This window comes from Durio zibethinus, chromosome 18, assembly GCF_047325235.1.
Source record: "Durio zibethinus cultivar Kanyao isolate XHJ-2024 chromosome 18, ASM4732523v1, whole genome shotgun sequence".
Classification (NCBI taxonomy): Eukaryota; Viridiplantae; Streptophyta; class Magnoliopsida; order Malvales; family Malvaceae; genus Durio; species Durio zibethinus.
In genome coordinates, this window is record NC_143179.1 from 4346661 (window position 1) to 4358573 (window position 11913).

At 34.3% G+C, this 11913-nt stretch overlaps 2 protein-coding genes across 4 annotated transcripts; one reads left to right on the plus strand and one right to left on the minus strand.

Annotated features, from left to right (window-relative positions):
- Positions 1–782: 782 nt before the first annotated feature.
- On the plus strand, positions 783–6188 carry LOC111299013 (uncharacterized). 2 transcript variants are annotated; one of them, XM_022893855.2, is made up of 11 exons: positions 783–1296; positions 2212–2334; positions 2416–2512; positions 2708–2743; positions 3018–3205; positions 3318–3420; positions 3994–4175; positions 4255–4332; positions 4635–4737; positions 4819–4912; positions 5593–6188. In XM_022893855.2, exons 1-11 carry the CDS (start codon positions 992–994, stop codon positions 5928–5930), a joined length of 1647 nt encoding a protein of 548 aa, XP_022749590.2. In that variant the 5' UTR covers positions 783–991; the 3' UTR covers positions 5931–6188. The 2 variants fall into 2 exon arrangements, with proteins under 2 accessions (XP_022749590.2, XP_022749589.2); XM_022893854.2 differs by having other exon boundaries at positions 811–1296; positions 2708–2773.
- On the minus strand, positions 6068–10980 carry LOC111299014 (protein OS-9 homolog). 2 transcript variants are annotated; one of them, XM_022893857.2, is made up of 9 exons: positions 10790–10980; positions 9458–9534; positions 8781–8984; positions 8519–8590; positions 7914–8029; positions 7683–7749; positions 7463–7569; positions 6692–6767; positions 6068–6337 (listed from the first exon to the last, which is right to left on the minus strand). In XM_022893857.2, the coding sequence occupies exons 1-8, from the start codon at positions 10872–10874 to the stop codon at positions 6701–6703; spliced, it is 795 nt and encodes a 264-aa protein (XP_022749592.2). In that variant the 5' UTR covers positions 10875–10980; the 3' UTR covers positions 6068–6337; positions 6692–6700. The 2 variants fall into 2 exon arrangements, with proteins under 2 accessions (XP_022749592.2, XP_022749591.2); XM_022893856.2 differs by lacking the exon at positions 6068–6337 and having other exon boundaries at positions 6492–6767; positions 10790–10978.
- Between the last annotated feature and the right edge of the window lie 933 nt (positions 10981–11913).

Sequence of the window (11913 nt, forward strand, 5' to 3'; positions counted from 1 at the left end):
GAAATATTCACATACAATTTACTAATAAGTAGATAACAAACTACAACTGCATATAATTATGACATTCATTTTTTCATACTAACCTTGTTCAAATGCTGAGCAATGGCATCCCTGATCCTCCTCCAGCTCTCATCCACCACTTCTTCAGAGACGGACGTCAGCTTCTCTTCATCTTCCCTTGAGTCTCACACTTTTTGGCTTAATCTAAATTATAAATATATTATTTTATTTTGAAATGAAAGACATTTAATTTTTTAAATAATATTATATGTAACAAATATATTAATTGATGATTCGCTTGCCGAATAAAACTAGTTTGGTTTAATTTTGTTATTTAATTTTTTAAGGCTTGCTATTTCTTGTTTTGTTCCCTCTCTCACTTGTCTTTAATCCAAATATAGGCCAAGGGATATATATGGTCATGCTAATCTTGGTACTAGATGAAATAATTTCTTATAATTTTTTAAATATTTATTATTTATAAATAATGGAAGAGTGGGATTGATCATAGAAAAAAATATGAAAGTAAAAGAAAGAAATATAAACGGAAGAATAGCACTTAAAAAAAGAGCAAAAAAATAGGGTAGCCGTCAACAATCCAAACATCCAAACAATTTATAGTTTCTTTAATTCTAAAGATAATTTTAAAGTTTTTTTTTTTTCATTAATGAATGCAAAACCTCAATTATGGCATGTATAAATAATTAGAATTTAGGAGATTGAAGATATTATAACCAATAAAAAAAAATTATTTATTGATTAATTGAGGTATATTAGCATTTAATTAGCAAAAGCAGCAGTCGTGGTTGGAGTATGACACTGAAAAAACCGAAGTAGAAGTCGGAAAAAACAACAGAACCTTGCTCCCGAAGTTACCCAAACAACCTTTTTCTCCTTAGCCTATATATATACACGGCACCATCCTTATTAGAGAAGTCTATTCTCTCTCATACTCTTCTTTTCACTCTAAAAAACAGAGTTCTTTGCTGCCATGGCGAAATTGAGGATTGGGGGTATATGGGTAGGGGTGATAGAGTTAGAATTGGAGAATTGGACGGTGGCGATGTTGAGGGAAGAGGTAGCCAAGCGATCAAACGCGGAAGGTCCTGACTCTATCAAACTTATATGTTCTGGTAAAGTATTGAAAGATGATGATGGCACTGAAAAGTTAAGCCAATTGGGTATCAAAAACAACGCTAAGATTCTGGCCAGTCGTGTCTCTGTTGATGAAGGCAAGTCCTTGAAAAATGAGTTGATGGCTGAGGAAGAACGCTCTCGTAGACTTGCTCGAGTCAAGTGAGTCTTTTGGTCAACTCTCTCTCTCTGAATGTGTTCTTTTAAATGATTAATTAATTTTATTCAATATACTTATACAAAGTGAGTGCTCTTTGGATGGTAATTGGGTTCTTGGTTTTATTGCAATTCTAGGTTTAATCAAAGTTAGCAAATTTATTGTTACAATGAGAAAAAAGTTGGATCTTTGCTTTCATGTTTATTTAGGTATTCCGGTCGTAAATCATATATGCCAAAATGAATTGTCATGACATGTATATGGGTTATTTCTCCTTTTGTTGTTCTTGGCTTTTATATTGTAATCTAACATGTGCTTATTTTGGGTTTGTATGAAAAGAAAACATGGAAATCTCTTTCTTTTTTGTTTTCAGCGTAGTTAGTTCAATGAGTTATTTTGGTTTTGCTGTTTTCTTATATTTGATGGAATTGATATAATGTTTTGTCTTAAAATCAATGTGGTTTAATGTAGTCTGAAGTCTATGATGAATTGATAGTGTGAAATACTAGCATGTTGAAGTGTTGAGAGATGCTGGTTCTTTATAGTTTACATTTAGTTGATATGATATGTGAGTCTAATTTGGAGAACCTATAGGCTTTAACTGGAGAAGTGTCAGTTTTGTTATTTGTAGTGGGGGGTATGCCTCCAAAACCGTGTCTTCCTCTCTTTGAACATTTTAGATGAAGCAAGGACTTATCTTTCCAAAGTGTTTAAAATCCTGCTTGCCATGTTTGTCTGAATGAAAAAGGAATTTTTTTATGGAGGTGACAACTTTATAGTTTTCCTGAGTTAATCGCATGATCGTCTTTTCAGGATTTGGTGGGCTGGGAAAATAATTCGTTTCGTGTATTTTCTGATTAGCATTACATATTATTGTGCAAATTCACCAGTTACTAACACATAGTAATCTCTCTTGGCAGGGTTGCTGCCACTGCACTTTCCAAGAGACATGTAGATGGTTCATTACCAATCGAGGACTTCAATATTGAACTTGAAAACCAGGGAGGGCAAAAAGTACAATTAGGAACTGAGACTGATCAGCGGTATGGTATATATTCCTAGCCTTTTAAGGCATTTGTTCTCATTTTCACAACTAAAGTATGATATGAATTGTCTTTGTGCAGGGCTGTGATGATGGGTCTGATGCTTCATGAAAATGCAAAGAATCTAATTAGGAGACAACTGTATCAAGATGCACTGGAAGTGCTCACCATGGGGGAGGTTAGATGCTAGCATCCTCCATTTACTTCAACACTCTACTTTCATCAATTTTTTTCTTGCTTGTGTCCAGGTTCTTGTAGTAGCAATTGATGAACATTTCTTGTCAGGAAAGCTGATACTATGGTTATACAGTAAAATGCTTTTTTTGTGAGTTTGAGAATTAATTAATTTAAGTACCTTATTTCTTCCTTGTAGGAGGCTTTCTCTCTTTGTGATCCCAAGGTCCTTGAGGTGAGACATTCTTTCTTAGACTTAAAGAAGGTTCATTTTCAGAATAACTTTTAACCAATGCTGTGGTTCAGTTTATAGTTTATGTAAATAACTAAAGGTTGCTTTAGCCTTTAGGTAATCCTTTTATAATTTTAAACATGCATTTGGTATTGAATAATTGCTTGCTTGTTCATTTGGCTTTTTAAAGTGAAAGAACTATTTTATTCGTATTTGAATTTTCTTTGGATTTGACTCAATAACTCATACGTTTTTGACTTTATACATTTGCTTGCAGTTTATTGATAATGTACCAATACTGCAAATAGACATGGTCTGGTGCTATTTCTTGCTCCAAGATATCAGTTGGCTTTCGGTTTCAGGAATACGCCTTGGAAAAGCCAGAGAAGGACTTGAACGTTGTCATGGGAAGGATTTTTCCCGTATTAGACTCCTTCAAGCTGGTTGCCAGCCAGAGCTTGCACTGTGAGTACTTCGCAAAATTGCTTTTGTGACTCAATTCCTATGCTTCTGGCCATTAGTCAGAATGCCATTGGTTGGAATGTGATGCTAATCTCTTTTGCATACTTTCTTTTAGACATTTGAGATTGGAGTTGTTGGAAGGGGTGGTGGCATATCATACTGGTCAGTTTGATAAATCTAGGAAGGCACTGACCTCTGCACAAGCAAAATTCTCACAGGTTAGTTTAATTATGGTCCAAAACAGTTAGCTCTTTTCAGATATCTGGTTCCAGTTGTTCCATCTTTCTTCTGTTGTAAAGAAAGGGACACTGTTGTTAATTTCCCTTTTTTTACTGATTTGATCTGGTTGGTCCCAGGGGTCACCACAGCTTCTCTCTTCTTAATAACCCATATATACCCTTATCAGCTACATACAGCTATCTCTTGAGCACAGGCTTATGTTTGGCCTCAATTGGAAAATAAAAGGGAGCTCCTGATGACATATCTTACCAACCAAGAATTATAAGACTGGAGTTGCAACTTTTATTTACTGAAAAAATATTGGTTAAATTTAATAGAAATAATATATATCAATAGTTTAAAAAGGTTATATGCATTCAGATATTATTAAACTGGTAAAATTCACTATTTTTGGTTATCCAAAATTTGTTGTGCTCATCTTTTGCTTTTTCCACATTCAGCTTCTCTTCTTCCCCCCCCCCCCCTTTTCTTTTGTTTTTGCCACCTCTATTTTCTTAACATAACGCCTTTGCCCTCCAACATTAAGCCCAGTTTTTTGCTGCTGATTTCAGTTGCAAGTGCCAGATGAAGCCTTATCACATGTTATGAGCATGGGTTTCAAGGAGCGTGATGCAAGGAGAGCATTAAGATTGAACAATCAAGATATTGGGAGTGCTGTTGATTTTCTTTTTGAGGAAAAGGCAAAGAGAGCAAAAAAGCGGGAGGATGATATTCGGCATAGAATGGAAATCATGTGGATATAATATACTTATTTCTGTTATAACTGTCATATTCCCTTTTATTTACAAATAATTAACTTAGCAAATTTTCAGGGAACAAAAACAATATGGAGTTACACCACTGAAGAAGGCTGTGAATCTTGAGAAATTGAAAGAATTAGTCGCCATTGGGTGAGGAGGGCACTCCTTTATTCTTGTTTGTCTTTTTAAATCTTCATATTAATGTGATATTATGATGACTATGATTTTGGTGTATGTTTCTGGGCGGGAACTTTAAATTAAAAGTTCAAGGTTTCCAATCATAACTTGATAGTCATGAAAGTAAAATGAAAACAAGGACAGTTTATAAAGGTTGTATTGAAGCTTCCTTTGTACCATCCACAGTATTGATGCATACTAAACTTTCTTACGGAAAGCTAAGACTTATCTTTTTTTTTTTAATGGAAAAAACTAATGCTTTATTGATTTGGCAGATTTGAAAAGAATCTTGCTGCAGAAGCCCTTCGAAGGAATGAGAATGACTTTCAAAAAGCATTAGATGATTTGACAAATCCAGAAACTAATTCTGTCATGCAGGTTGGCTGCTTTTTGCATGAAACGTGCCTAATTTTCATTTTTATTGACTATCTGGCTATCACTGATCATGTTTGTCTACAGCTTGATATTGAAGCAAGGACAAGGAAAAGAAAACAACGAAGTGCAGATGCCAGAATTGAAGAGCTTGTATCCATGGGATTTGACAGATCAAGAGGTAATGACGAAATGGCTCTAAACTGCTGCACTGTCTTTTTCATAATTATTTTTCGCTTTATATCATAGACTCCATTGTTGCCAGAGTAGATATTCTAGTAACTAGAATTACTTAATAAATATTCTAGTAACTAGAATGACTTAATAATAATATGATGCATATCGAGTCTGTGCATGGTAGGGGGTGAGAAATTTAGAACTTGCCAGATATACAGCTAAACTCTGTTAAGTTTCCTATGGTCAAAGCAAGAAAGAAAAGGAGAAAGGTTAGGCTTTTGTTACTTATTATCATTCTAAACAATTTGGGAATAGCTCTTTGTCAGAAAAATATATCATGACCACTCTAAAGAATGATTGGAGCAAATAAAAATTTCATATAACAGACATTATATCTTTGACATGGTAAGGACAGGTTACAATCTCTCCAGTTTACTTGGGAAATGTACTTCAAGTACCAGGTTGATAAGTTCATGGATGGATGTTAGTTGTGATATATATATATATATATATATATATATGGATGGATGTGAGTTGTGATATATATATATATATATATATATATAGTGAGAACTTTCTAGTGCACAAGAGGATTCAAATTTTATAAACGCATTTGCAGAAACTGTTACTTATTTATAGCAAGGATTTTTCCCGGTAGAATTCTGATATTTTTCTTGGGTTCAGTGGTTGCTGCGGCTCTGGATGGTGAAACAATGGAGCAAACAATGAGCCGACTGCTGTCAGAATCTGGGCTGATCCCCACTGTTGATGCTAACAGCTATGGGAATCCTGCTTCAGAGCCTAACAATGCGAATCCTGATAGTTTGAGTAACAACAATACTGTTGAAGGTACGTCAACTGCTGGAGAAGAAGAGCGGGATGCGGAGATGGAAGATGAACTAGCAAGAGACATAGAAAATGCAGATGCTTTATCAGACTATGACATTGCAGTTACAAAAGAAGGTGAAGCCATAATAAAGTATTTAACTCTTTTGGCCTCAACAGAGAAAAACAATTACTAGTACACATTTGTGAATAGGATGTATCCACTGATACAAGCCTCAGTTTAGGTAAGTAAATGTTAATAATTTCAGGTGTTTTAGGATTTAGAATGAAAGGCTACAGAATAGCTCTTTCTAGCACTAGAAAAACCTTGTCATTTCACATTGAATCCTTGTCCTTAAATTAATATCGGTGCATAAATACCCAAATGTGGATATATACATGAATGTGTTTGCATGCCTGGAAATACAAATAAGACAACTCTTCAGTCGAGATTATAGAGATTTGTCAGCATGTTTTCCCAATAAGGTGAGCGCTGCATTCAACGATGCAGGAATTGTTTGCACATCTTCGTTTCGAACGTCTGGATTATCCAATGAAAGATATATGGTAGAGCTTCAAGTTCTTTCTCATTAAAAAATGTAATCTGAAATGGAAGGGAAGAAAAAAAAATTAAAATGGACATTAGCAATCAATTTAGAATTTGATTCGGTAGAAATAACGGAAAGGTATAAGAATGAAAAAATATTGATAAAACGATTAAATTATCAAGTAAAAAATATGGATATGACATCTAATAATTGGATTAGTGAATTTTTCATTTTCTCTATATTTCTTATAAAAGACCTTAATTTGACAATGAAATTTTTTTACTTCTACAAGGCTTATCTCTGAAATGTACGACGAAAAAGCGTATGAAAATTTACAACATTTATTCTCTTGAATCATAATTAGATTAATCTTCTGATTCCATGATCATAGTGATATGTGGGTCATCAACCTTGGTATTCTAGTAATCCTTTGGAATCACATTGCAGTTAATGATGTGCCACACCGGTTTCTCTTCTTGGAATAATCTGCAAAATCAGGGATACAGAACAGATTTTTTTTTTTTTTGAGATAAATAATAAATAAACACAGAAAATACAAAACTAAATGGTGGCACTAGAAAAATTACACAACCCTCCACCCCACTTTCTTTTTTTTTTTTTAAATGTTCGCAAGCAAGTCAGAGAGAGAGTTCCTTGGCTCTAACTAGATAACCATGGATGCCAATCTGACAACCTATCAACACTTCATTAATATTTCTAGTGCTGTTTGTTAGTATGACTAATTGGATATCAAAAGTTACGTGACCAATCTGTAAAATACAAGCTTGTGACCCAAGTGTGAAAGGGTACAAGATGCGTGACAGCTGGTAAAGTTTACCCTTCTGTTTGTCTTACACAAAACAGAAAGCGGCATTGTATGTTCCCTTAACGGTTTTCTTTTCTCCCTGCATTATACCCATCCATCACTTTTGGCAGCATCTCAGAACATTTGCTTATTGACCATTCAATTAATGGCTCAATGCTAAGTTTTTTTGAGGTGATTAGACCAGTGTCATCTATTTAGGAGAAACAAGAAGTATTCAGTCAACGCTTTACATGCCCTTCCCTATTCAACACTTGAATGGTAGATCTTTGGTCTTCCCAACAAGCACAATCAGCTTTATAGGAACCAGTATCAATAGTTCTAATCTTAGCACTTAAGAGTAGAGAGAGAGACTCACGGGTGTTTGCATAGCATGGGGCATTGGATAGTAAGTGCATACTTGCAGGTGGATAACTCAGTAATTGAACTAATCATTGCTCTTGGCTCCGAGCAGACAAATCTCACCTACAAACAAAAATAGGAAAGCATTAAAAATATGAGACGGAAACCTAATACCAATAAAATGGTCTTAAAATCTAAAAACCATATAAACTTTCTGTGACTTTATTGCTTCATACCTCAGTTTCTCGGGGCTGATTAGTAAGATCACATACGGTTCCATTTGTATATTGATGAGCATGATACCTGTATGAGACAAGGCAAGGTTGTCTTTTTCTTTTCTTTTTTTCTCTTAATTCAGTATAAATCGTTTACTTTTCACCACTTGAAACCTCTTTTTTGGTAAAAATAAATTAAAGTGCCAATGAGTAGGTGCAATCTAAATTTTTAAACCATTCTGAAAGTCACACCTTTGTGATGCATCTTTTGAACGAGGATCTTTTAACGTGGAGACGTCAGAGAGATTCTGGTTAAAGGCAGCAGTTGCCTCTTCATCATATACACCCAAGACAAACTCCTGAACCACCTGCAAAGGTTATTTAACATATATAATTTTTCTTAATGTTTTGTATGAACTATCAGATCTTCAATTCCAAATAATTCTAAAAATGATAAAAAAATGTCCAAAAGGAAATTAATAAAAACCACTGGTCGGCTTAATGTATTCATTAAGGTATTAAATAAGACAAAGGAATACTCAAAATCATTTTTATTATAGCAACTGGTGATGATGATGGAGCTTTTATAACAATTATTCCTACCGCCTATCATATAAATTACTACTCAAATCAAATAATGATGCCAACATCATATTCAGAGCCCAAAACCATCAGTTGAGTATCCATTACAGGTTCAGCTCTAAAATACATTTGGCATATATTACTGCAGTTCATTTAAAAAAAAAAGAAAGATATTCTACATTACAGAAGGATATATCACAGACAGAACCCTCAAACCAGTCAGAAATGCCTGGTCTAATGTAAATACGACCAACTTAAATCCACTTAAAGGCTACCTTATCGTCTTCCAAATGTAGTTGCCGTAACTGCTTTTGATAGCAAAATTCATAGGACCACCAACCCTCTTGCTGCATGAAAGAGTTGAATACGTGAGCATAAAACTTCTATGATTGAGTAAGCAGATATTGAAATGAACAGCACATGATACCAAGTAAGAAGAAAGGCTTTCTTAATTTATTTGCTTTAATGTTAGATGACAGCAACATCATTAAATATGGGAAACACCAAACATGGAGTTTGTAGGAACCAGATGCTCACTCTGATAAAGCATCGATCTTTCAGTACTTCCAGTAGTTCATCTGGCGTCTGCGGTTTAACCCGTTTCTCAGTTTCCATAATCATGCTACTAGTGTTTTGATGAGTAAATGGCTTTCCACTTTTGGCTTTCTCCACCTTAGGCAAGAAACATAAAAAATTCTTTCCATCTTTATTAGGCATGACAACAGATTCCTGATCATCATCCTGGAAAATATTATAGGCATTACAATATTAGATCATTACAAATGGCAAAATCCACATGCACATCCAGATGATGCTATAACTTATAAAGAGCACTGTATTATACGCCAGTTCATTATACAAATCCATCATACAATAATATCCTCAAAGGGTCATACTGGGACTACCAAGGCCTCACTTGTTAAACTTAAACTCCTTTTTCATGTTTAAAGAAAATTTTTATGAGATAGATAAGGATGGTGAAAGAAGAAGAAACCTAAGAGGAGATGCAAGATGAAAAACTTCCTTATCGAGGGTAGAGAATGATGTACTGATATTGTAAATACATGGACATGATTGCGAATCAACAACTAGTAATTCTAGGATCGAATATGAAGCGATAAGCAGGAAAGAAGAAACTTCAAAATGTTCACCCAGATTTTATTGAAAGTAGGAATGAAGAGCAAAAATATATTTAAAATTCTAAGCTTACTTACAGGATGGTAGGGCGAGTCTTCTGTATGGAACTCAATCTTGTACTTTGGTTCACGGGAACTTCGGCCAAATGTGCCAGCTGTTTATCAGTAAAGTATTAGAGATGCATAAGCAACCAAGATAAACTTGAAAGCAGTAGAACCAACATTCTAAATACTAAATGAAAAGAATACTATGACACAGCCAATAATTCAATTTCAATATAGTTGGATCGAAACTTTGCATATAATAACAAAACCCAAGAAGACTGATTTGGTTACAACAATCATCATTAGTGGCACTTAATATGGCCAGAATGCAACTTAACCACTCCATAACCATTGATAGCTCTTTCTAATGGCCCTTGTGGTACAAGAAGACTGTGCATTCTAATTTGTTTTTATTCAGGCTCTGGATTACTTTGTTTCTCAACTTTCCCTTTCTGTATTTTAAGAATCAATAGCCTCTCATTAGTCCACAGATACACAGGCATAAGAACATAAGCCAACTATCTGAAGTTCACCGTGCAGGTCAGCTATGATCCATAATATCTGAGTTTATCTTACAATCAGCTCTTAGTATAATTTTCTCTCAGCAAATCAATAGTCAACTTCTAGACCTATTAGTAACTCTATAAAAGAAATTAGCCAAAAGTAGTTGGCATTCATAAGTAAAAAACTAAATACAATTGCAAACTCTCTCTGACTGGGGAAAAAACATCACTCCTGATGCAGAAATCGCTTTAGTCAGATCATAAACAATATTGATCATACTGTTGGGTAAAAATTTCAAGAAATAATGTAGGCATCAATCTCAGGCCACCAAAGAACGATCATACCTAATGTTCGCTCCATTCTATTACAACACTGGGTTCAATCAAATTCCAAAATCACAAATCCCCTTTTCTTATTATGAAGGGCTGTGGCCCTAATGAAGCTTCTTCCTGTCTCTGGTGCTTATTTCACACTCAAGCACTAAAAATAACTCAGTCACCTACTTCTTTTGGAAAAATTACTCTCTATTAGGACAAACAAGGAACTTTGAAACAACAACATTATATTACAACTCATTAACAATAATAAGTAGCATGTCTTCTAATCCAGGAATCATTCATAATCTAAAACAAAGAAGACCAACAAAATCATTAAGCATAAGCATAAGCATTTTAAGTTCTGTCATCAGCCTCATAAGCTCAACTCTTCGATGTTTCACACATAAAAAGAAAAGCAGAGAATTAAAGAAAACCCAGAATCAAAATAACAAAATTAAGATGAATTAGACTAAAAATATGTAAAATTTACATTAAAAAGTTGATTTCAGATTTTAACAAAAAAGAGAGAGAAATGTCGGCTTACCTACATGAGATGGGAAAATCTGATCAGCTAAGACATTGCGGCAAAAGAAACATAAAACTGCTACCAGGCTAATAAATAATCTCATATTCTTTTTTTTTTTTTTTCTTATAGATGCTAGCCTTACTTAAACAATAACTTGAACCCTGCTCAAAAGAAAAAGCAAAAAAACTCGAAAGGAGAAGAAGGTGGGTCGAAGTCTGTTTCCAGTGCGGTTTAAGTGACGCAACGCTACGATGGTTGGCCAATAATATACCTCCACGTCATGAAAAGAGGTGACAATGGGAAAACGGGCTGGAACTGAAACCTAACCAATGGTTTTGTTTGTCCCAAAAGCTTAAGCCCAAGTAACCGTTTGTTTCACAATGTTTGGGACCAAAAGTCCCAACATTAGCCTATTCTCAGCTTATTTTTGTAATTAGGAGGATAAGATTTAATAATTTGTGTAATTATATTATATTTGTTTTATATTAAATATGTATAAAATATAGAAATTATTAAATTATAATTTATTTTAATACATTAAAAATAATAATTTTTTATTTTTATTAAATTTATATGTAATTTTTTATAAAATTTTAAATTATATTATTTTTACATGTATCATTATATCATATTTAAAATACTTTTAATTAAGCTAGCAGTAGCTTTGGTGTTGATTGGCCTAAAACACCGAAGAAACTCTGTTCATGCATAGTTGTTGAACTGTCAAAGTCTAACCGAAGATAAAATAATTTGCTATTCTAATGAAAAGATAAAAGCTAAAGGATTAAAATGTAGGGAAAAAGCAATGCGGTGAGTCAAGCACTTTCATTGAAATTTACCCAGTAAAAAAACAAAAAAATAGGGAGGCGCCAGATCTTGTACGGTCAAAGAGGAGTGGAGGAGGACAATGGGCAAGGTGAGTTGTAACTGTAGTTAATGTCACGTTTTGTAGGAATCTTTCTTACAACTTCCCGGCGAGAAGCCAATCTTAAAACAATCGCCCCACCCAACCAAATCAAACTAAACCCAAAACAAAAAGACTTGGTTCCGATCTGAGTTCCCAAGAACAGCTGTCTTGCTGTTTGCAGTTTGCAGTTTGCAATTCGCCAGTCGCCTGAACTGCCTTGCAGTAGCAGAAAACT